The sequence below is a fragment of the Crocuta crocuta genome, unplaced genomic scaffold (assembly GCF_008692635.1).
Source record: "Crocuta crocuta isolate KB4526 unplaced genomic scaffold, BGI_CrCroc_1.0 scaffold479, whole genome shotgun sequence".
Classification (NCBI taxonomy): Eukaryota; Metazoa; Chordata; class Mammalia; order Carnivora; family Hyaenidae; genus Crocuta; species Crocuta crocuta.
This window is the reverse complement of record NW_027531875.1, coordinates 4,044,476-4,071,738: the sequence shown is the minus strand read 5'-3', so window position 1 is coordinate 4,071,738 and position 27,263 is coordinate 4,044,476. Positions and strand designations below refer to the sequence as shown.

The following is a 27,263-nucleotide window of genomic DNA, read 5'->3' as shown; positions in this document are numbered from 1 at the left end:
TACTGTCCCCCAAAACAAGACATAACTGGGAAAAAGAGCAGCAATTCCATTTAATCGATGTTTTTCCATGTGAATTCATGTGACGTGTTCTAATTTTTCAAAAGGAAGTTAGGAAAGAGGAATTCTGAGATCTTCACTATTTTCTCATCTGACATTTCTTGTAAGCCTCCATTTCATTAATAGTTTCATTATGCAGAATTCAGTTATTGTCATTCAGAAACAATTTGGAGAGATATGCCATTATAGAGTTTGCATGCATAAATAAGCATACTATTAATAATCAATGGCAATTAGCACACAATGCACTTCCCCTTAAATTTAATTATATGCTTGATTAAGAGTGTTTGGGTACTTAATTAAAATAAGAAGGTCCAATGATACTTAATTCTCACTTATATTCATATTACAATCCTAATAACTCCAGGCCTCACTCAAACCATGCATAGCTCCTATTAATTTTAATCAGAAGTATGCATGCTCACTGAATTAAGCCTAAAATGCAATTGGATAGGTCACATCAGGGAAAATAGTCTGCAGTCTGATAGTATGGAATGAGAGAAGAGTCTAGTGCAAGCAGTTGAACAGAGAGATAATTGTCATAATTGGTTTCAATTAGTTTTTCATAGCTCTTGTGAAACAATTTCTATTGTGCTATACCATGAGCTATAACCAGTAACAAAACTAGTTAGCATGATTAGTAGATGTCAGTGCTTAAAAAGGTAAAGTACATTCTAATGTTAAGATCTCAGTGAAGATAAATGAACTGAATAACAGTGTAAATGCATTGTTGGGAAACATTTGCCATTGTTAAATGTGATGTGGTTTGAATAGAATGAAATCAGACATATTCAATGAACTCAAGGCTCATAAATACACATTTCCTAGAAGAAAGAGTTCATGTGCAAATCCTTTCAGTATGAAACAAATGACCATTAAGTGAAATTTAAAATGTGGTGATATCAAGAAACTCACAACATAGTTAAAATTATAGTGTGTTCCTATTAATTTGCTTAAGTAGCTCAAATAAATTTCTGTAATGCTGATGGTACCAGAGAAGAAACTGAAGTATTAAAAGCCTCTCTGGCCACACATTAGTAAATGGCACAGATAGAATTCATAGCCAGGTTTATTTGATTTCATTCCTAGAGTATTTTTCACTATTCATTTTCTGATGATGAGGTTAATTGCAAGAATGCAAGTTAACTGGAACAAGCCCCTTTGTTTCTAATTTTCCTTCACATCTTCAGAGCTCTTCATGTAGGGAGGAAAGATTGAACATTACTCTGGAAAAATAAAATAGTCAAGATTCATTGTATTCTTTGTCATCCAAGAAACTCTCAATTCTGTACCAATCCTACCTCCACAAAGATTACTGTCTCAGAATTTGTTTCAGTATGGGATTCAGAATTTTTTTCTCAAAGGGAATTGAATTCCCAAAGAGATTTGAAATAATTTGGACTGAACATAGATTTTAGAGCAGTATAAGCAGGCACAATTATAGAGGATTTTGACCATCAAATGGGAAATTGGACTTGCTTCTGTAACCAGAAATGGAAGGATTATATGGGGGTACCTTGAAAGAATTAACCTATAAACTCTCAAATAGGATGAAGGGGAGATCCCTAAAAATGAGGCAGAATGATCAGACAAATTGTCAATCTCTATTTCATTCTGTAATTGAAAATGATAGGGAAAAAAAAGCACCCCCCCTCCTCATTTCTGAGACTTCCTCATGGTGAATATGAATTAAGTTCCACTAAGCATATGTACTTTGTGTGAGAATGAAGCATGGAACTTAGGCACAGGCAGTTCTCCCACAGATTCTCACTGTGGATTTCATTATCCATGTTGCAATTTTACATCACTCCGGCATTTTGCAGCTTTCTGTGGATGAAACATAGTGGTGTATTCGTTGCTTCTTGCTGACTCCCTGATTTTTCAATTGCAAGTTCAAGAGATTCTTCTCCAAGTCTCTTTCCCCTGGTTAGAAGTTGGTGGTGAGGTGGCAGTGACTTAATTAATGTAAACTTAAGTCCAGTGGTGGCTTCGAGGTAGTAGTCTGCTTTTTAGGCCAATTCTATATTAATCAAGAGATCCAGCCTATGACTTTTTCCTAGAAACTATGTTAACTCCCTTTATGCTTTAAAATGTTTTTTTAAACTTTTTTTTGTGTCTGGCATTGATGAAATATTTGTACTGAAATTGGGGTGTTAAATACCTACAACATGCATTAATGTTTTATAGTCAGGAATCGCAGTGAGGAAACATTATGAACTAGGCAGCTGGTGACTTTTCTATGTCATAGCAAGTGTAGTGAAGTACAGTAAAGCCTTGGTTTACAAGCATGATTTATTCTGGAAACATGCTTGTAATTCTGATCACTCGTATATCAAAGCAAATTTCAAGAACCATTGGCTCAATTGTGGTTGTATGATGTTCAGCGTCTCGTACTACTCATATTGCAAGACATGGCTCATTTTCCAAGTTAAAATTTATTAGAAATGTTTGCTTGTCTTACAGAACACTCACAGAACAAGTTCTTCACAATGCAAGGTTTTACTGTACTTGCTCTGACAACCTGGAAGGCAGAACAATGAGGATCTAGTTCAGAAGAATGAAAGAAAAATTGTTAAAGCCTGTGCCTTTTCCTGGCTGTCTTTGACACGGTTTTACAACACAGACAAGAGCTCAAGCATACACACATAGGCCAGTTTTAAAAGAGGGATGGAAATAAAGTCTAAAATTCTCATGACTTTTGAGTTGGAAAAGCCCACTGCTGCTGTACAGCAGGGGATAGGAAGGCTTGTCAGAGTCTCTTATTAAGTTACTCAGTCAAAGGATGGAAGCCAGCCCTGGGGCAAAGAGGAGACAAATACTGTTGCATTCCTGCCCAAGCTTATTGCTTCAGATTACTCCAAGGTAGTCCCAATTAAAAAGACAACGAGAGAGATGGAAAATAGTTTGGGGGTGGGTGGGGAGTGTTCACTGGCATGTGAAAATAACTGGAAACAAACCAGTTCCTAGTAAGTCTTTGGGGGAGATTTAGCCAAATAAATCCTAGAACTCTTCAAATCCCTTTGATTACTAAATTCTTTTTTGTAAAGTTTATTTATTGTTTTTGAGAGACCAGGAGTACAAAATGGGGAGAGGCAGAGAGAAGGAGAGAGAGAATCCCAGGCAGGCTCTGCACTAATGGTGGGGCTTGAATCCATGAACCACAACACCATGACCTGAGCTGAAATCTGACGCTTAACCGACAGAGGCACCCAGGTGCCCCTGACTATTAAATTCTTAAGGACATCTTTAGGATATGAGCCCTGTACTCCCAAGGATAGTCTACTCTCCCATTCCCCCCTCAAAGTTTGCCACAGAGAATGTGGACAGGTAAGAACTATTCAACAGGAAATGCCAGTGGACAACAGAAGACACAGAACACAGGAGTACGTTCTGGAGAACAAAACCAGGGTCCTCCAAGGTAGGAGGAGCTTCACAATGCCTAATATGTTCCATTCATTTTCATGACCAGTGACTGTGGACTATTTCCTTTTCTTATCCACAGAGGGATATTTATTTTAGCCATTCCTTTTCTGCTTTAACAGGTACTGATCCATGAGGAACTAGAATTGACCTTAACAGGGAGTGGGGAAAAGGTGGTGCATTTCCCAGAAGCTTTGGAATTTGAATAGAATGTAGTAATGAGAATGGGTTTTGTCAGGAATAAAGGAAAGGGAGGGAAAGCTTCTTTCTCTCAGTATCCTCTTTGAATTCAAGGTAGCTTGGAATTCAACATTTCTGGAAATCCAGTGCCACCAAGTTTACAAATGCAAGTCCCAAGGGGCTGGCAGAGCAGCAAGATGGAAGAAATCTTGGGACCCTGAAGACCTGAGGGCATAGTCTGGTCTCTCCTAGCCTAGACCAATNTTTTAGCCATTCCTTTTCTGCTTTAACAGGTACTGATCCATGAGGAACTAGAATTGACCTTAACAGGGAGTGGGGAAAAGGTGGTGCATTTCCCAGAAGCTTTGGAATTTGAATAGAATGTAGTAATGAGAATGGGTTTTGTCAGGAATAAAGGAAAGGGAGGGAAAGCTTCTTTCTCTCAGTATCCTCTTTGAATTCAAGGTAGCTTGGAATTCAACATTTCTGGAAATCCAGTGCCACCAAGTTTACAAATGCAAGTCCCAAGGGGCTGGCAGAGCAGCAAGATGGAAGAAATCTTGGGACCCTGAAGACCTGAGGGCATAGTCTGGTCCCTCCTAGCCTAGACCAGAGAGTCACAAAGAGTAATAACTGCTGTCTATTTCATTATGAGACCTTTTTGGCTGCATTAACATAACATTGACCCTAAGACAGCTAATTTAAAGCCTCTCCAGAGTGTCACCCTAATATTTACTTCTTTTTTTAAATGTTTATTTTGAGAGAGAAAGCATTAATGGAGGGGGGCGGGCAGAGGGAGGGAGAAAGGGAGTATCCCAAACAGGCTCCACACTGACATGTGGCTCAATCTCATAAACTGTTAGATCATGACTAGAAACTGAGAGTCAGACGCTTAACTGACTGAGCCATCCAGTCACCCCCCTAATTTTCATTTCTAGAGTTTCATTCTGGGTTTTCCTATATGTATGGTATTCTAGTTAAGCTATTTGTTTTACATATTACCCTTGACCACATCTTGTACATTTCTCTTTCTTCTCTTTATTTATATAATTTATTTGATGCTTCTCTTGACTCCTCTCCAACTAAAATCGTCCTCTCATTTCATACCATATTCTTCCTTTTGTATAAATATATAATAGGTAACTCTTAAAAATTCAGCTATGGAGTCCATTTTATTATTTAATTGCCAGAAGATCACACTATAGATATGTTATGTTTCCAATTGAGTTATAAATTCCAAAAGAACAGGAACAGTATACTCTTTTTTGTATCCCTTTGACATTTATATACTTCAGGCTTCAGTAATTATTTGGTGATTCATTAATTGCTGAAACATAGTGGCATCTCTCACTCACATTGGAGGAGTATATAATCTAGTAAATTATCCATAATCATCTTAACAATCCTTTTACAGAATTAAACTACCCAAAAATCTTAATTCAGATACTTGTCCCAATTCTGTCATAGGAGAGGAGAGTCTATTCATGTTTTTCTAGTATTCTGAATCAATTTATCAAAAACTACTCATACCAGATGCAGCATTATTCCATTTTTAGAAACCTTAAAGTGAGGTTGGCTGCTAATATGCTTCCATTCAATAATTGTATTTATTTTTCTTTGTTAATATTCTGGTAGCTATATAGACTCTACTTAGGTTTGAATAATCATAATTTTTTAATATTTTATGACTTTTCCATGCATATTGGTAGTTGGTTTACAAAATAAAAATAGAGTGTTATTTATCACAAGTCTAGCTTCGATGGTAAAATTTATTTTGCCAGAAACCAAAAACAGATCAGATATTAGAAACTGAAAGAATGTTAATTGCCTCCTATTCAGAGATCAAAAGTACATATCCAGCAACTACTAGTCTTGGATATTGTGCAATGGATTTTCTTTATTGCATTGGACTGTTATTCTGACTCTAAATTCTTTTATTTACGTTACCTGGGGGCCCAATATACTAATATCAAAACCAAACGATGTTACCTAGACAACATAAATTTGTATGTATTTGGTTTTACATTATTTCTCTGCTTCACACTTCCTTTCCTTGGAATTAATAATCAGCCCACCCGAGGATTTACTTTAATTAAAAAAAAAAATAGTGACAATAGGGGCGCCTGGGTGGCTTAGTCGGTTGAGCGTCCGACTTTCGCTTAGGTCATGATCTCGCGGTTCGTGGGTTCGGGCCCCGCATCGGGCTCTGTGCTGACTGCCAGCTCAGAGCCTGGAGCCTGTTTCAGTCTGTGACTCCCTCTCTCTCTGACCCTCCCCTGCTCACGCTGTCTCTCTCTCTCCTAGAAATAAATAAAACACTTAAAAAAATTTAAAAAAAAATAGTGACAATAGATTTCTCTTCTGCTGTTTAAAGCACATTTTAATCTCTGTTCCTTCTACATCATCCCAGCCAAATCACTCCAGTAATCTGTTTTCTTCTTAGGTAGTTGCAGTAAGACAGCCCTGGTTTACTCTCATTTCTTCTCCAGCAACTAATATTTTTAATCTTTTTCATAAGTTAAAACAATGATAAACAATAACGTCCTTTTGATTAAAAACCTTTCTGAAGCTTCAAGACTTTTAAAATGGCAAATGTGGTCTGNCTGGTTTACTCTCATTTCTTCTCCAGCAACTAATATTTTTAATCTTTTTCATAAGTTAAAACAATGATAAACAATAATGTCCTTTTGATTAAAAACCTTTCTGAAGCTTCAAGACAACTTTTAAAATGGCAAATGTGGTCTAATGTCTGCTCCATTTCTGGCATCTCATTGAGGACCAAAGGACGGCCAGCAGCTTGGGAATTATGCTAATGCTTAGAAAGTGGCTTGTAAAAGTTAATGCATTTTCACTTGAAAAAACAAATACAGGTTTAAGTGGCATAACTATGTAATTTGATGCCTATAAATCACATGCCAGTGTGGCCCAGTACTTATTACGACACAAGTTTAGATTATGATGTGCCTACAGCTCTCTTGTCTACCGGTTCCACTCTATTTTGTGTCTAAATATTTACTCTAACAAATTCTATGTCATTATGATAATCTTTTATATATTTTTTCTATTAGAGGAAATTAGTCAATTATCTGAGCAATTCTTTCTTTGCTTGCCAACAATATACTACAAGATGCACTAAATTCTTAACACATAAAGGTGAATTAGATCCCTTATTTTCAAGATGCTAACAGTCTAGTGAGGAAGCAAATTAAAAAAAAATTCATTCAGTCATATATACTGAAGTAAAAGTCCATGGGAACAGAATGGTTGTAATCGCTGATGCAAAGTATTCACAAAATATTTGTTCAACCAATCTCCAAGTGAATTCTCAAATGAGACCATTTATATCCTGCATGAATGAAATGGTTTAGTATCTTTAATAAAAGAACATTTTATACCACTAGGAAAGTTAGAAAATGTATTAGTTGGTTAAGTGCTTTGAAGTCTCAGGATAAGAGGTACTAGGTGGTTCAATGTTGGTGGTTGATGTTATGTTCTCCTAAATTATTTTTAATCATCTGGGAAATAAAACCCCAAGATTAATTTTCTGTAAGAAGTACAATAAACTTGATTTTACTTCCCTTAGTAGATATAATTTTACAGTGTTTTAAAGCATTGTTAATTGATCTCAGCAGGATCATGCTTCATCTATTTGACTGAATAATTATGCAATTCTGTAGTCATGGTATCCGCTATCCTTTCATTCAATTTTCGTTCCAGTTTTCAAGGTCAGGTTTTCTTCTGGATATTTCGCTAAATATCTTGCCTGTCACAATTATCCATGTGCTCCTAACAAATTGGGGATTTTTTTTGAAAACTAAGCTTATTGTAAAGTGTTTATTAACACTTTTTCTAAGTTGCTTTGTAGTAGAGTTTTGTTGAATTTCTCCAGGGAAAATGTGATAAAAACTATCTTTTCTTACAGTCCTTTTTAAAATTATAAGTTTAGTTATTTTTGAGGTAGAGAACAGGGGAGGGAGGGAGGGAGAGAGAGAGAGAGAGGAATGTAGAGTCCAAGGCAGACTCCACAGCATCAAACCCACCTGACGTGGGGCTCAGACCCACAAACTGTGAGATCATGCCCTGAGACAACCAAGAGCCAGACAGTTAACCGACTGAGCCACCCAGATGCCCCAGTCCTTTATATACACTGTTTTTCAGGATTTACATTTTTTTAAAAGCATTTTAAAATATTTTAATGTTTGTTTATTTTTGAGAGAAACAGAAACAGAGTAACAGCAGGGGAGGGTCAGAGAGAGAGGGAGACACAGAATCTGGAGCAGGCTCCAGGCTCTAAGCTGTCAGCACAGAGCCCCATGTGGGGCTTGAACCCAAGAACTGTGAGGACATGACCTGAGCTGAAGTCAGATGCATAACCGACTGAGCCACCCAGGCACCCCTAAAAAGTATTTTAAACATTTTTCAAAAATGTATTTGGACTTTGTGAGGAGATATCAGCTATCTTTTTATATTCACTGTGCCTGGCATGGTGCTTCATACATGATACCAACTAATAGATGAAAGAATTAATCAGTGACACCCAGAGGAAAGCTTTGTGAATTTGGTTGTATGAATTTTCTGTCGGGAATTGAAATTACACCTTGAGGGCGCCTGGATAGCTCAGTCAGTTGAGTGTCTGACTTCAGCCCAGGTCATGACATCATAGTTCACACATCTGAGCCCTGCATCATAGTCTGTGCTGACAGCTCAGAGCCTGGAGCCTGTTTTGGATGCTGTGTCTCCCTTTCTCTCTGCCTCTTCTCTTCCTGTGTTCTCTCTCTCTCTCTCTCTCTCTCACTCTCTCTCAAAAATAAATAAAAACATTAAAAAGGATTAAAAATAAGAAAGAAAGTATACCTTGAATTTCATTTATGACCTAGAGAGGAGTGATTGAATTTTACCTTTGATTAAATCACTGTTTTTTAGGTAATTTTTAAGACATCGGGAATAATCTAAGGAAATTAATTAGCATTTAATGAAGACATGGCCCTAACTCAAGTAGATCATAACTTAATCACACCTAATTAGAAGACTCAAATCCAAAACTGATTAAAATAAAAATAAACCTGCAATTTGTAGAGCTAATAATAATATCTGCCATGTATTGTTTGCTCAGCATATAAATGACTTACATATATTGCTTTAATTATATTAACAGCCCTATAAAGTTGATATTCTCATGTACAAATTGTGTGCATACTTGTTTTTTAAAAGTGTTTGATGCATTTATTTTCAGAGAGAGAGTATGTGCATGCAAGAGAGAGAACAAGTGAGCATGGGGGAGAGGAAGAGAGAGAGGGAGAAAGAATCCAAAGCAGGCTCCACAAGGAGCCTGGCCCAGGGCTCTATTTCACAAACCCTGAGATCCTGACCTGAGCTGAAACCTAGAGTTGGACACCCAACTGACTGAGCCACCCAGGAGCCCCTGGCTACTCATATTTTTAATAATTAATTTCCATGGCCCCATTTCCCAGTGCATCATTTTCAAGAATAAATTAATATTCTATTTTAAACTCCCAAAGTCATGTCATACACACTTGTAAAAATTAGAATATATTTCAGTTATTTGCAACCAAATCATATCCTCTGTAGAGCTTATAGTATCTCCTTCAAAAAACTTTTGATGACAGAAATAGTTCCCCTTTCTAGGCATGAACCAATGAATAGGATATGTAGTCACTATATGAACCTATCTTCAGCCGACTCTTTTGGGATATTCTTTTCAATTCTGTTTCTACCCTAGCACACCCACTAAACCTTGCCAAATGGAAAAACTATTATAGGACTTTGAGCCTTACATTTCAAAATTTTGAACATACTTCATGCTTTTTATATATATATACATATATATGTACATACATGTATGTGTATATATGTACATGTATGTGTATATATATATGTTTCCTTTATACCACTTGTCATATTATACTTAATGCTATGTAATTACTTGCTTACTGACTTGGTCAACGTCAAGTTGATAAATTCCATGAGGGTAAGGCCATGTTGGTCATTTGCAAAACTATATCCCCAGAGTATTGCCAATAATAGCTGCTTAATAAACACTTATGAAATGAATGTGTTTTTCATGGACAACAACATGCAATTGTGAAATAATCTGGGTCTTTATTTTTCTTTAATGTTAGAGGCATCTGGGCTTGAACCACAGTTCTATGCATTAGTTGGATGACTTTGAGAAAATTACTTAATCTGCCTGAGTCTCATTTTTTCTTTCTGAACAGCGGGGAAAATCATATATGGTGTTGGGTAATTTGCAAGCTTTAAAGTGGGAATATAAATGCCTAAGTGCCTAAAAAAGAGGATGGCTCACAGCTCATCTCAACAATTAAGGCTATTCACTTTTTCAAATTGTAAACTCTCAGAAAGCAAGGAGGGCAGTGCTGCTTTATACATCACAGAGCACCAGTGTTAATACTAATCCTCAAGGACTTCTGATGAATGAAATAGTTGTGCCAGTTACTAAGTAATTTATAGTTTATGTTTCCCTTTAAGTAATATGGAGGAGTGTCAATAAACTCCAACCTCCATGACACAATTGGATTTTTATTTATCTTGGATCTTTCTCAAGTAATTTTTGCTATATCATAATCCCATATACTTTAGCAGTTTATGTTGCCAAAATGGTTTCATATTATCTGCTTATAGTTTCATTATCTCTGAGAAGAGAAAATAAATAAATTTCCAGCAAAAGAATAGAATTTTAAATGGACTCAATCATTTGGACAGGACAGTAAACTTACAAAATGGGTCTCTGACATGTTCAGAAATATATTTTTTAAATGAGGACATCCTCTTTATCTTCTTATTATCTTTCAGAGAGAGAGCACAAGTGGGGGAGAGATGCAGAGGGAGAGAGAGAGAATCATAAGCAGGCTCCATGACCAGCACAGTACATAAGGCTGCAGTACATAAGGAATTTCATAGATTTATTTTTGCATTAAAAAGAATTGATCAATGCCCAAACAATAGTATCATGACAATAACTTTAAAGTACTCTCCCCAGAACACTCCAATCCCATTTTAATCTTTGCATTATGGAATATATGATGAGAATATGTCAGATCCTATAATTGTTTTATTTTGACCATCTAAACTTTTCCATACATATATTAGTGTCATCTGTTTGTAAAAGAAGATAACTGAATCTATTTGGCAATTCTACTTTTTTAGATATAATTATTTGCTTCAGAACTACAGTGAAGTAACAAGAATGGTGTTTCCTTGCAGATATGTTTGACAAATTAACATGAAAATTCTTTATTGCTTAAATCTCTATTTTCCTTAAAGATTTTACAATTTAAACAATCACCACTTATTGTTAATACCATGTATATTGATGATTACTTTATAATCTGATTTACCAAACATGGTAGAGTGTATCTTTATTTCACCCTGCAGTTCAAACTGGTGATAGCTGGCAGAAACCATGTCTGAAAATTAGTCTAACTTAGCTAGTTCAAAAGATCTTATATTAATTAACAAGTTAATTTAAAAAGTTCAAATATGAAGCACTGTTTATTTTTTTAAAAAATCAAGACTAAAACGTGAATATTCAATCACAATATAGCACCTCTTGATGGTGAGTTATATAATTCTTTGAGATGATAACACATCCTTGGCTGTGTGTCTAAAAATGGGCATAAATTAGAGAGAAATCCTAAATTAAAGGGTTGGGAGAGGACAAAAAAATAGAATCCATGGAGTTCCTGGGTGGTTTAATCAGTTAAGTGTCCAACTCTTGATTTCAGCTCAGGTCATGATCTCACTGGTCATGGGATCAAGCTCTGTGTCAGGGTCTGTGCTGATAGCATGGAGCCTGCTAGGGATTCTCTCCCTCTCTCTCTCTGCTCCTGCTCTCTCTCTATTTCTCTGTCTCTCACAATAAATAAATAAATAAATAAATAAACCTAAAAACTTTTTAAAAGTTATAAAAAGGAATCCATGAGCAGTGGCTATTGGGATCTATTAAACCTGAATGTGAAGCACCTTAGTAACTGTCTTCATGAGTTATTATCTACAGAGGATGGTGGGTAGTTCTTTATTTATGAAGGTCAAAAAATAAGGGCAATCAACAGTAGGAATTTCCTGAAGGTGAACCATATATATTTTAGAATTATCTTTTTTGAGTTTTATTTTGAAACAGCCTAACTTCTTATCTGTTGGTTTGGAAATAATTCAGACACAAAGCAGGCATTAGATTAGGTATTGTATTAAGATTCCAACCCAGTTATTCATTCACTGACTTCCTGTTTTCCATTTTTGCTTTAGGTATTTTGTTCTGCTTCATGTTTATTTGTTCATTTAAATCAAAGTTAAATCAGAGTACAAGGACTATTTAGAACTTTCTTTTTCCCTTTATTCTTCCACCTAACTGCTTCTTGTGAAATAATTTGGAAACTGCTTTTTTCTCCTGGATATATAACTTTATGATAATTGAAGTCCTGACCTTAATTATTTTTTAGGAGGTGAGAGGAAAAAGAGTGGATTGATTCTAAGGCCACAAGTGGTAGTTTCATTAAAAGAATTTCATTTGTTATTACTGTATGCAAGGGACTAAATGCTATTCATTTCATCAAAACATATTAACCCCACCATCTCTTGCAGTAGACGTCTCATGTGTCAATCAAATGAATTTTTAAAAAATAACTATTGCTACACTGTTCATTTAAAACGTATTTTTTAAAGAATTAGTCAAAATTCACAGACAATATGTTTTAAATTTTACTGAAAGTTACTTTTAGCATATGCCTTGGAGAAGTAGTGAAGTGAAATATTAGAGATCCTTAATCTTGGTTACTGGTATTTATCTTTTACAGATATTAGTTTATGATATATTATTAAATTCAGAGGATGCTTAAGGAAATTATTTATAGAAGCCATTGCTATTTAATTAATATTAGTTAAGTTTTTAAAACTTATTTAGGTTTCGGACTCTAAGATATTTGTCCTAAATTAAAGGAAATGTTTTATTTCTAATATATGTAATTCAAGTTTTATAAATCCTCAATACATTTTTCACTGATTAAATGGATTGCATTTGAAATTTATCACTGGTTTTTTCAACTGTCTTTGAAAGGTGTATACAGAAAAACTAATTTTCATTTAGAAAACAGTTTCAAAAGTACTGTAAGCCTATTATGGATAAAAATAGAAAATTTCAGCTCTGTGTGCACTTCTTATTTATAAATGACAAAAACTTTTGTAAAATCGCATCTACATATTGTCATTTTTACTTACTGCCGTTGATATTTTTAATATTATGGTGGCTGATAGATATCTGGTTTAGTAGAAAATAACATTGCATGGAATTTACTAAGCAAATGGGATAAATATAAGGCAAAGTGAAAACATACTTCATTTTTGTGCTGCAGTGTCTTTTTTAGCTTTTTATTTTGCAATCACTTTGGACTTTGAGTTAGATGGTGAAAATAGTACAGTTTCCCCATAATCTTATCTTAATATCAACTACTTAGGTAATTATAGCATAAATGTCAAAGAAAGAAATTAACATTTGTATAATACCATGAACTAAACTCTAGCCTACTCAAACTTGAGTACCTTTAGTATCTAATTTATTAGTTTGTATTTCTATTGATAATTATTTAGAGTATGAAATATAGAGGTAGTAGAAAATTTAGAAAATAACATCAGGAAAAAATTATTCTTCCCTTACCTTGTTAAGTTCTGTAAGTTTTGCTATTTCTATATATTTTCTTTCCACTTTTTTCATTTACAGTGAAATTAGATTTTCCCCTGAAATTTCTATTATTTTAAAAAATCTCTTACATTTGCATACTTGGACACTTTTAAGCATCCACTAATAAAATAAGGCACTAGAAAAAATATCCTAACATATCAGGCATTTTCCAGGTATTTTACATATGGACCTATTTAAAATTTCATAATTGTATGCATTTCTTATTATTGTAAGTTTACCTTAAACAATTTGGGAATTCTGGTGCAGTCTCTTCAAATTGAAAAGTATGTCCTTTTCTTTACTGTATTTTTCTTATTTACATGTAAAAAAAGTTTCCAGTATATATATATACATATACATATATATGTGTGTATATATATATATATATATGTATGTGTATATATATATGTGTGTGTGTGTTTCCAGAGAAATGCTTCTGGTTTAGGGTTAAGCTGAAGCATCAAAGTAATTAGGAGCATAGTAATGAAGCTTGATTTACTTNTAGTAGAGTGCGACTTTGACAAAGCCATGTAAATGGCATTAATCTTGGCTTTCATTATCTGTAATATATGAGTAAAATTGATTTTTAAAATTTCTAGAAAGATCAAATACTGTAAAATCTTTAAATTTTTCTAACACAAAGAATGAAACCTAATACCTTTTTGGTAAAATTTAGTTCCCCTTCCATACCTCTGTGTTACATGTCTTNAGATCATGACCTAAGCGAAAGTCGGACGCTTAACCGACTAAGCCACCCAGGCGCCCCTTATTGTGACTCTTTAAAAGGAAAAGAGACATCTATATCTATGTATAATTTTTAAAATCTAAAACATTAAAATATATAAACTCTTCTTTTCTCCCCTTTTTTTTAGAATTGCAGAGTAGCTCTTGTGGAAACCCAGGAGTTCCACCCAAAGGTGTATTATATGGTACACGGTTTGACGTTGGGGACAAGATCCGCTACAGCTGTGTGACTGGATACATTCTCGATGGCCACCCTCAACTCACTTGTATAGCCAATTCAGTTAATACAGCCTCATGGGATTTTCCTGTTCCTATATGTAGAGGTAAAGTAAACATCATATTTATTCTTATGCTGATTGAAGATTTGATATGATGAAAAGTTTCAAAAGTAAGAGTTGTGATCAGACAGTATATTTGCAAAATATGTTAGGCTCTTGCTGCTTATTCCTTTTATAAAATTTGAAGTTTAAAAAAGGAAATCTGTATATGTATATGTATACTACATGACAACATTAGAAAAAATGCTTGCCAAAATAAGACATAACTTGTGAAATGAAACAGTGTATCTCTACATTTACATACATATTTATGCATACATTGTGTATTATGTGTCTTCATATTTATGTTAGAAAAACATGAAATTTATGATGTTTAGAAATTTAGTCTATAAAAGCCATAGTTTTGTTTACATTTTGAAATATAGACTGAATCTTTGAATCTTTTAAAACTATCTGGTGGACATCTTAGCTTGGGATTTGTGAAATACGAATGCTATCTAGGGGCGCCTGGGTGGCTTAGTCGGTTAAGCGTCCGACTTTCGCTTAGGTCATGATCTCACGGTTCGTGGGTTCGAGCCCCGCGTCGGGCTCTGTGCTGACTGCCAGCTCGGAGCCTGGAGCCTATTTCAGAGTCTCTATCTCCCTCTCTCTCTGACCCTCCCCTGCTCACTCTGTCTCTCTCTCTCTCTCTCCTAGAAATAAATAAAAAAAGATATTAAAAAGAATGCTATCTAGTTGTTTTAATGGATACAGATTAAGATTATTTATGTTATGGGGGAAACATAATAATAATCTAATGTGGACAAAGCTTCAAATACTGTGTTTGGAAGATAAAACGTTCTGTTTGTTGGGAGCTGAATTCATGGATAAATCTTTACCCACAGAATTGTTGGAGATGTATATTGTTTTCTGTGGGCTAGCTTTTTCTAACAAAAGATAAATGACTCTTATCTCCTTTATCATTTGCTTCCTGTAAGAATGGGAAGTAGGAATGTCCAACTTCTAATCTAAATTACTTTGCAGCTTCCTCTCCAACATGTGGCTCCAAGTGCATGCAGGAGAGACTCCTGAAAATCAGACACAGCTAGCTTCTTATTCCAGCTTTAACAATGACCATGGGAGTTACTTCAGGCAAATTGTAAACACTTTGCGATTCATTTATCTCACTTAACCGAGGGGGGAGGGAGGGGGAGAGAGAGAGAGAGAGAGAGAGAGAGAGAAAACACCTATATGATTTATTTTGAAGATTAGGTAAGAAAACCTATACCTGCCACTTAGTAAAATATCTGCCACACATTGGCATTCTTTCAGTGTTAGCTACCTTTGCTACTGCTGCTGCTTGCTTTTACTAATACTGCTGACTTTCCCACTGCTATTTCTCTGACTACTATTAGCTACCATGTATTTGAACACTTAGAACATCATTTGATCACTATGTTATACTAAGAAATTTATAAGCATAGTAACTTTTAAATTTCATAACAGTGCAAAACCAAAGTGCAAACATTTAGAAATAACTGTTCAAGGTTATTCAGTTAGTCAACGTCCAGATGTATACAGTCAAATTTTACTGGACTTGCAAGTTAACAAATTTATCTGCTCTACAGTTTCTTGGGTGTTGATAGAAGACACCAGACTGTTGGGTCAAAAAAACAAAGGAGTTTATTATACACAGGAGTGTCAACAGCCACAGTATTAACATTTGTGCTGGTTCGTTGGCTCTCTAAGCCCTAATTCTCATAGACTGATATCAAGAGTGTAAGGTATCTGCCTACATGGTTATAGAGATATTATAGGAGAAGAACCATGAGCTTAGGAAAATTGAATCCTTATAATGAGCATGTCTTCTCTTTGCTCTGGAGGGCAACCTATCTGTATCCCCCAGGCTTATAAACAAACTTGCCCTTTACTCTGGTGGAAGACACTGTCTTCTGAGGCTATTTCTTGTGCAAACATCTCTGAAAAGAGTCTAGTATAAAGAACAGAAGGACAGTTGGAAACTCTGCTTACAAGATTTGAAGAAATGTTAGAATCCATGGGCAAATTTCTCCCAATTTGGAGTGTGATGGAGATCCTAGATTTGAGCCTATTGTGTTTGGTTCCAAAGCCAAAGCTTGTTACCCTTTTGATACTTCACCAAAATAATTTGTGTCTCTCTTCAAAATTACTTTTATGATAATATGGGAAATGGAGTTTTATATGTGAAGTGGTCAAAAGACTATAGTCATTATTTTAAGGCACAAAACTTCCTAAATCAAAAGGACTTATTAAGGTAGTTAAAACCAAGAACCATTTCAAGAGATTTGAGTGGAGTGCTACCAATACTGCCTGAACATTAGTTCCTATTGTTGGGCTCCTTTCTCATCTCAGTTCAGATACAAGCCTGTGGGACCAAAAAAATGTAAGTTTAAATACTAGTTTTGCCCCTTATTGACTATAGCCTTTGAATGAAAATGATAATATCTTTTAGAAACTATTTTTTAGCTATAATAGGATGAAGAGATAGAAATACCAATATCACAGTACTGTTGGAGTTTAATATGATGGCATATGTAAAGCACCAGATACATACCAAGCTACATTTCTGCTAGCTCTGTCTACCCTCTTTTCCTTAGTATTTCTTACCATCTCTTCCCTAAAGAAAAAAATTACAGTCAACAAAAAAATGGGTGGACAATATCAATTATCCTTATATCCAAGTCTAACCCTAACCCCAGTACCTCTATCTTTTTATTGCAGTTTTGTGTTTCCAGAGTATGTACTCTACTTCTCATCCCCAAGTGTCTTCAGGGTTATTATTTCCTTTGACTTCCATTTTAACCTCTATGGTTTTCATCTATCAAAAATAGAAATTCTGCCTGCTCAACTTCAACCTGACAAGCTTATCTTTTCTTCTCTTTAACAATAATACCAATAAATATATTTATTCATTTACTCATATATTTATTAGGACCTTACCTATGTGAAGCATTATTTCATGTACTGAAAATTAAAAGATGATTAAGAAATAGGTCTTGCCTTTGAGCATCCAGTTCTAGTGGGTCTGATCATTATGTAATCAGATTATTACAATAATGTGTGATAATTGCTTTAATATCAGAATCTGTAGCATGTGTTAGGCACCTTGATAAGGATGAGCTTAATTCCACCCAGTTGGGTGGAAGAAAGTTCAGGGAGGGAGAGCAGTTTAAGAGACAATTTCACAAAGGACTAGCTAAAAATAAAAACTATATAGAGCAAGAACGTTTTCAATGAGGCAATGATTTTCCTTTTTAGCCTTAAAAGCAGTTCTGGTGTGTTACTAATATTCACTGGCTAAAGGTAAAGTCTATGAAGTCAGACTTCATACAGCAAATGATCTAATTTTCTAAGGAGCAATTTATTTTCCATTAAGCAATTTTTTCAAACTTAAAGAATAAGGGCATTGAGTATTTGGGTTTTATGTGGTTGTCATTCAGTTCAAAAGAAAAGATAGACTATTCAGTCCATGGCTTCCTTCCTCTGCTCTTTGCCACTTGATAGCATACTGATTCTTTAATTTATAACTTTGCAGGGGGCTGATAACCCTGTAATGATCTGTTTATTGCTTTCCCTGGAGTTTACATAGTGTCTCTCCTTGACGAAACACTTGCTTTCAGAGAATTCTTCTGATGCTTCCTAACAATGATAGTTTAATTAAGAAAAACGAATGCCACATCAACCTAGAGGGTATGGTGCAGGAGTTTTTGTGTTTGTTCACAGGCAGGGTGGATTTTATCAACACCATCTGCCAGTATTTGAAAAAGATAACTAACTGCTGGCGCTGAAAAGTGAAAGTGAATTCCTGTGTTGTATATCTGGATTGAAAATACCTGGCATACGTGCCTTTTCTGCACTCCTTTCTTTAATAGACATTTCTGTGATATTTATTCCCAATGGGTTGTGATGTGGCCTCAAAGTCCTTCTCAACTCAGTGCTCCCAACATTCCTTACTAATTAAGAGGAGTTGGCAGACAAGGTGAAATAGATATGTTTTTCCTAAATTAGACGTTCTAAAATTCATGATGATATTCTATATTCAGAATGTCATTTTCATATACCCACCCCAGGGCAAACTAATAAAAGTATTTGTAGAAGTTACACATAAATTATAGTGCTTTACATGAACCTAATGTGAGTCTACAAAAAGTCAAATCATTTGATGGAAGAATTAACATATTAAGATTTAAGTCATCAATCAGAAAATTTAAGATTGTATCAGGATGGATTTTAGATTCATTAGAATTTTATTATTATTTTCAAAAAGGTGTTATATTTTCTTTATGGTTTGAGTATATTTATAGCCCAAGGTAATGATTTTAGAATCCATGGAGGTTTCAGGAAAAACAATGATCAATCAAGGGATATGGTGCTGTCAAATGTTGACAGAGTTTAATTTGACAGGTGAGATCCTTCGGGGGGAAGGCTTTTGTGTTAGTGATGTAGATGTCATGTAGTCAGTCGGTGCCATGTGATCTGAAACAAATATTTGACAGGACAGGTAAGCAAAAGGACTAATGACTGAACTGTTGTTTCTGACAAAGCAAAAGAAATTGCCAATAGCTACATTAGCAGTGAGGAGTGAAAAGGATCTTCCATGTTTTATTCTTGGGAATAAGACTGTCTTCTACTATAATGTAAAGAAAATAGTCAATGGAAAAAAGAGCTTCAGTTTGTTTTGTCAGAACATAACTTTATTCTCCTACTAGAAACCTTGATCAACAATTCTGGATCAAAACTGTGTTACCAAAGCATGGAATTGAGAAGAGCAATTAGGCATAAGAGGTGGAGAAAGGGAAAGAAGAGGGAAGGTTCAGCCAGATGTTTTCTATATACAATTTGTATCAAAAGCCTTCCCAAAAAATAGTGACTTTTTTAGATTAGAAGTAAAACAAGTAGCCAACCCCTCCCCTTGACCAAAAAAACAAACAAACAAAAAGCAAAAACAAGGAGTAGATAATGTTGAAAAGAAGTAATGCTGTGAAAGACATACTCTTGAGCCTAGTGTAAGGATGTTCATTGTGTTTATATGCTCCTTTTTTCAGTACTCTGGAAACCATCTCAAAAGACATTAGAGAACAAAAAATACCATTTATTATATGTATAAACCCTAATTACACACTTCTGTGTAAATTCTGAGATATGATATTCCATAGTCAGTATTCTGTTAATACATTAATGACAGATCTGGTTATTGATAAAGCCTAAGTACAAAAATAATTAAAAGTGAAAACTGGAAATATTTTATTGAATGTGGAACAAAACACATAAATAACTCAGTGTCATGCTTCTATCCATTTCCACATAGTGCTTAAATATAATGCTAAGCTGCAAATTGAAAAAATGAAATATATTTTTTAAGACCGTGTGAGCGAGGAGGGAGAAGAGAGGGAAAGAGAATCCCAAACAGGCTCCTTCTGTCAGTACAGAGCCTGATGTGGGGCTTGAACTCACAAACTGTGAGATCATGATCTGAGCAGACATCAAGAGTCAGATGCTTAACCAACTGTGCCAACAGGTGGCCCCAAAATATTTTTAATGTGAAATTTTCTGTGCTAGATCAAAAGAGAGTCTGACGTTTATTGTTTCCTTTTTAAATTCCCTATAACATTACTTTTTAACATTTTTTCTTTTGAATCTAAAATCTGTAATTCCTTTTTAACACTTGATAAAGAAAACCTATTAAATTGCAATCTTTTATCTAAAATCCATTCCCAAAGGAGAGAATGTTTTAGTATAACTTTCTAAATCATAGAAATAGTATTAGTGACAAACTGTTCTGTTCAAAAGAAAAAAAGAAATCAGACTCCCTGTTGAATATCAAAATGTCATGGGCCACACTATGTATTAAGTATTCTTTTTGAGAATTGGGGTTTTTATGGTTTGATTTAATCAATCTCCAAAGATGGTTGGTTTTTTGTTTTGTTTTGTTTTTTGAGAGGACATGTTTCTTTCTTTTCTTTCATGTTTATTCATTTATTTTGAGAGAGAGTAAAAGTGCCTAAGCACACCAGTGGGGGAGGAGCAGTGAGAGAGGTTGAGAGAGATTCCCATGCAGGTTCTATGCTTTCAGGAAGAGCCCAGTACAAGGATTGAACTCACAAATTAAGATCATGACCTGAGCCAAAATTGAGTGAGACACTTAACCGACTGAGCCACCCAGGTGCCCCCCAAAAATGGAATTTTAAAATATTAGCTCAGAAATTATTTTAGCAAACTTGTCATTGTTACCTGAGCAACATTATTTGGCCACCATGTCTTTCTGTCCTTTCACATAAAGGGGTCTGGTCTTTTTATGCAAACTGCTATATTTGATAGTAATGAGGAAAACATTTTCAGTATGCCCTTTAATAAACAAGCAAGTTAAGCACGTATGATTTGATAATGGGTTTATATTATTACCACAAGGACAGTCAGGTCACAAGGAAAAATTTGCAAGTGTCCAGATCACTTGCTGCTTCATCTCTCCCTGGAAAATGGAGGCTGTTCCATCAACAATCAGGCCAACACTCAATCACTCTCTCCTATACCATAATCTTGTTCTGAAAGTCCTCTTGTGTGATAAAATGCTGAAAATGTCCTGATCAAAGTATCCAGCTTGAAGGAGCAAAGGACACGTGATTTGTCTTTGAGGGTATAAGATCTGTGAGCTGATTGGTCTTCCTGCCCTGTATTACCTGAGTGTGTTGTTTCTTATGTCAGAAATTGAGTGTTTTTACCTATCTTAGGAGCTTGGGAACGTTAGAGATTAGTTTAAATGAGGAAATATTTTAAAATATTTGTGTAATGCCTAGCACATACAAGTTACTAAACACTTGCAAGTTGGTTTCAAATACATAAAAAAAAGTAATTTAAATAATGTAGACATAATAGCTATCACTTGTGTTAAATATGATTTCAGGATATTTAAAAATATATGCTGACAGTTAAGCATGTGTCTGTTGCTCTGATGTAATGGAAAATACTTTTTAACATAACATAGTAAAAAATCTGTAAAGAGTGGACTCTGGACTAATAAAAGCCTTGGTTTGCTTTACCTCTCTGCCCCTGAGATGATACAGAAACTCTATCTAGATATTTAGTTTTTCAGATTGTAGTTTTCTCATCTGTATAATAGGGGAAGTCCTCACTACTTTATCGTATTATAGTGAGGATCCTATTACTGAATGTATATAACAAACCTATAATAGATAGGTAGTAATTATTTCTATCATCATCATCAAAACAGGTATTTGAAAACTGGTAGCACCAGAGAATGGATATATCTTCTAGGACCATTTGGGCAGTGGAATCAATTTTTAGCAGAGTTGTAATCATTAAGGGGAATTTTAAGCCCCACATTAGCTTAGAAAATTATGTCTGAAGTAATATACATCAGCGGTGAAAATATGTTTCTCAAGGGTAACAGCATTTCTGAGTCATTCATTTCTGGGAGTTCTCACATTTGAAGTATATTTGATAACTATACTGATATGTATTAAGAAGTCATTATTCACAGACTACACTGCTAAGTGCAGTGATGGATGAAATAACCCCAGTCCTCATGAAACTCAGAATCTATTGAATACCGAATCTTTTCTTTGGAAGATGATCTATTTGGTGACCTCAAAAAGACAGAATGGCTTCTTGTGTAAGCAACAGGGAGTGGCCTTCAGTGTGTTTGATATTTAGAGAGGAAAATCAGGGTTTCATATTCTTACCACATAATTGTCCTGTCCTCTGCTGGTGCAACTAACAGTCAGCCATGACTTAAACATTCAACTCACACATTAGTTTTCCCCATTTGATATTAATATGTTGTGTCTTTCTCCATTCAGGAAGCTATTTGTTTATTTTCCTTTTTCTATCCTGCATAAGATAACTCAAATGTTTTTGTGGTTTTACTCAATTGTACAAGTTTTTTTCTTCATCTGTCATTCTTATTTTATACTAATCCATTTTCTTTGACAACAGTCATTAGATCTATATTTTTTGGATTATAGGTTATGATAATGTATTATCAATTACAAAGCTTTGGTTCTTTTTCCTTATGGGAGTGATTTCCATTTATTTCTCTTCCTGTACAATTCTTAGAAAGATGCCAACACTCTCTATTTTGAAAATCAAAGACAAGTGAGCTTCATTTTGAAGTGACTGAGTCTTTGGGTTTTTATGCCTATTCAGTATAATTTTGAGCCCCACACTTTTATGGAATTTTGTTTACTTGGGAGTTTTTGTTTACTTGTTTTGATAATAATATAAAGTATTTGTTCTAAGTGAAAGATCTAAATTATTTGAGGAAAGTTTTCTATTTTTGATATAACTACAACAACTGGCTCTATAATATTGCTCCCAAAATAAAAAGAGTTTTATTTTATTAAAGGTTTTATTTAAATTCCAGTCGGTTAACACACAGTATAATATGAGTTTCAGGTGTACAATACAGTGATTTAACAATTCTATACAATGTCTATTGTTCATCACTGCCAGTGACCCCTTAACCTGTTCCCATCACCTGTTTAACCCATCTTTGCCACCAAGCTACCCCCTGGAAATCATCAGTTTGTCTTCTATAGTTAAGAGGTTAAGAGTCTATTTTCTGGTTTGCTTCTCTCTCTTTTTTCCCCGCTATACTCATTTTCTTCCTTAAATCCCACATATGAGTGAAATAATATGGTATTTGTCTTTCTCTGGCTTATTTTGCTTAGCATAATACTGTCTAGCTCCGTCCATGTCATTGGAAATGGCAAGATTTCATTCTTTTCTGGTTGAGTAATATGCCATTGTGTATGTATGCCATTGTGTGTGTGCGTGTGTGTATATATACACATGTACACACACACACATACATACCACACCTTCTTTCTCTTTTCACCAGATAATGATGAACATTTGGGCTATTTCCATAATTTGGCTATTGTAGATAATGTTGCTATAAACATCTGGATGAATGTATCCCTTTAAATTAGTATTTTTGTATTCTTTGGGTAAATAAATAGTGGTGCACTTTCTGGATTGTAAGGTAGTTCTATTTTTAACTTTTTGAGGAAACTCCATGCTGTTTTCTACAGTAGCTGCAGCAGTTTGCCTTCCCACCCACACTGCAAGAGGGTTCTCCCTTTTCCACATCCTCATCAACACCTGTTTCTTGTGTTGTTGATTTTAGCCATTCTGACAGATGTGAGGTGATATCTCATTGTACTTTTGATTTGTATTTCCCTGATTATCAGTGATGTTGAACTGTCTGTATGTCTTTTTAGGAAAAATATCTATTCATGTCTTCTGCCCATTTTTAATTGGGTTATTTGTTTTTTGGTGTGTGTGTATGTGAGAGAGAGAGAGAGAGAGAGTTTACACAGACATGAATATAATTACAGTGTATTACACTAAGAAAAATAAGTCAGAGAAAGAACACTATCATATGATTTCACTCATATGTCAAATTTAAGAAACAGAACAGATGAACATAGTGAAAAGGGGGAAAAGAGAGAGAAAGAGGGATGCAAACCATAAGAGACTCTTAACTATAGAAGGGCACCTGGGTGGCTTAGTCGGTTAAGCGTCCGACTTTCGCTTAGATCATGATCTCGCGGTTCATGGGTTCGAGCCCCGCATCGGGCTCTGTGCTGACTGCCAGCTCGGAGCCTGGAGCCTGTTTCCGAGTCTGTGTCTCCCTCTCTCTCTGACCCTCCCCTGCTCACGCTGTCTCTCTCTCTCTCTCTCTCCTAGAAATAAATTAAAAAAAAATATATATATATATACGTGTATATATATATAAAGAGACTCTTAACTATAGAGAACAAACTGAGGGAGGTGGGTGGGGGATAGGCTAAATGGCTGATGCGTATTGAGGGCACCTGCTATGGGGAGGCGGGTGGGGGATGGGCTAAATGGCTGATGCATATTAAGGAGGGCACCTGCTACGATGAGCCCTGGGTATAAGTGATTGATCACTAAATTCTACACCTGAAGCTAATCTTACCATGTATGTTACTTAGAATTTAAATAAGATCTTGAAAAAATTAAAAAACTTGAAATAAAAAATAAAAACAATTTTAAAAAGCATTAAGCAATACTCATTTCTAACAGTAATTTACATTTCAAAACATGTAGGGAGAAAAATACATTATTTTGGTGTCTTCAAAGCATTCACATGATTATATAGGTCATGGCTTCAAGAAAAAATGATAGATGATTCTTAAGCCAAAAATACTGACAGCTTCAGAATTTCCTGTGGTGAAATAGACTGTTCAATCTGTAAGAACCTTGAAAAGCACTCCTATAACTTCCCACTAGGATTTAAATTCCGTGAACCACAGCGATGTCTCTTTGGTATTCTGTTGCTCTTTGAAAAGTCACCACTCTAAACTTGAGGCAAAATAATTTTGGATGAAGAAGGAAAAGGAATGGAAGCCCACCACACTGAATAATACCATAGGACACATTTTAGTGGATTAACTTTATATGAAAAGTCCCTGTCTTTTGGGCTACGAAGGGCCAGTAATAAGAATTTTTATAAAATCATTCTGAAGGACTCTTCACACATTTTTGGTCTTAAGCTCTGTCTTCCCTGTACAGTTTTATCAGTCACTCACTGTCGTAGTAAGTTAAGAGTATGTATGTTTGAGCCATTCAATGATGAAAGATCTTGCATATAGTCAATAATGGAGGACAAAATCATACAGCTCAAACTTCAAGACCTTCAGAAACTCTATACTCTTTTGGTCTACTGCTTAGTGTGCTCAAAACCTAAAATCTATCAAGAGTCACTTTCCTTATGTATTTCCCAAATAGAATTCTGACTCAATAGAACAGACATAATTTTATTTACTTACTATCTAAGTCTTAAGTATGTCAAACTGGTATTGAATATCTTAAATTTTGAGGGATTTTTGAAAAAGTATGTATTTTGTCTATTGTTTTTATTATTCTCATATGTATGCCACTAATTTCTTATGTATTGACCAAAACAATTTTCTCTTATTTAGTGCTCCTTGTGTTTGGGGTTACTATAGTATTCAAACCAACTGAAAATATTAAGATCATGTATTTATAAATATGAATTTATTTTTAAGTAACTAAAAATAATTGATGCACCTGGGTGGCTCAGTCAGTTAAGAGTCCAGTTCTTGTTTTCAGCTCAGGTCATGTGCTCATGTTCATGGGATCCGGCCTTATGTTGGGCTCTGTGCTGACAGCATGGAGCTTGCTTGGGATTTTCTCTCTGCCTTTCTCTCTGCCCCTCCACTGTGCACACATGTGCATGCACTCTCTCTCTCTCAAAATAAAATAAACTTTAAAAAATCAATTGATGCAGAATTAAAAACATGATACACATAGCAAACAAAATGAATTAAATGCAAATAATGACAGTCATGTTAAAAGAAAATAACAGAAAAGTGTAATGGAACCAAGAATAAGCTTAATACAGAAAAATCATCTTTATTATTATATATTTGTCAGAATCAGAATTAAGTTTTGTTTTAATCTATCTGGGTATCTAAGCAAACTTGGGAAGCCATGATTAATTTATCATCGCACAAAGTAAAAGCAAACAATTTGTGATGGAAAACCAAACTTGCAAAGTAGTGGAAGAAACTTCCTATGCAGTACATTATAAGGAAAGTACAGTATGATTTAATGGTCTATGTCCTTTGCGATATCTGTAGATTTGAACTCAGAACTTTCCTTGGCTGCATCACATCATCTTACTGATATAAAACAAGTATTGCATTGAAAAGATCAAGGACTATACTTATAGATAGAAACAGTATAATCAAAACACACATGCCTGATGTCACTGTCAAATATGAGTGACTTATAAATCTATCTAGATTTAGTTCTAACCCCATTTCTTATTTTCAAAATTTGAGCGTCTTTGTTACTTTGTGAATTTGGAATTTGTCTTCTGAGAACAGAACCAAAAACATATTTCTGCATTAATATGATCTTAATTTCCCTTAAATTTAGTCACTAAATAGGTGCTTAATTTCCAAAATAAGTTAGCTTTTGTATTTACACATTTTATACAGAAAATTTACCATTAAAAAAAGAAAAGGGAATTCAGCATTTTTAATTTATAAAGACTTCATTCTCATCACTCTTTTTAAAATGGCTATTGATATTGAATTTTTGTACCTACAATTTTAAAAACATGATTATAAACAATGGAGATGAGGTCATTTTCAATTTAATTGCAAATTCATAAAATCATCACATTATAAAGTAACTTGCCTCAATTAAAATATTGGGCATGTTATTCCTATGTCACCAAGTTTCACTCAAGACACAGAATTTGGTAGTTGCATGTGAAATAATAATAATAATAAGATGTGATTATAAAGCAACATATTTTCATATTAAAGGAGCTAGAACATCTTTGTATTTATATTTACTTAACAAATAACTATTGATGGACAACAACAATGATGGAGAAGAGGTACACAACAGTTGCTGACTTTAAACATCTGATAGCAGGTAGGAGGTACATATAAATAGCTACATACTGTAGTTTAGACAGCCCCTGCTACTGTATGTCCCAAGAAAGGTAGAAATAACACATCAGGATTTCAGAGGCAGTTGAGGACTTTGTCTTGGTGAGAGATTAATATTGACAGAGACTTGAAAAATTACAGATTATCATCTGATTATATATTGTTGTATTTCCTTTTTATCTTATAACACTTAATGAGCACTTTCTTTGGGTCAGAGATAGTTTTGAAATCTACCTATAATAACCCACTTAATCTTCTTACTTAAGGTTTACAGAGTGAATACAATCTGGATCTCCATTGTATAGATGGGGAGACTGAAACATGATGCAATTAAGAAAGATTCTTAAGATTGCATAGCTAGTTAAACTCCGAGCTAGGATT

General features: G+C 34.7%; 1 protein-coding gene across 3 annotated transcripts in view; it reads left to right on the top strand.

The window, feature by feature from the left end:
- Positions 1–27,263, top strand: part of CSMD3 (CUB and Sushi multiple domains 3) — a 1,194,711-nt gene that overhangs the window by 261,487 nt on the left and 905,961 nt on the right. For all 3 annotated transcript variants that reach the window (XM_077772930.1, XM_077772929.1, XM_077772928.1), the window contains exon 4: positions 14,242–14,436. In XM_077772930.1, coding sequence (XP_077629056.1) covers positions 14,242–14,436 — 195 coding nt within the window. The remainder of the gene's footprint in view (positions 1–14,241; positions 14,437–27,263) is intronic.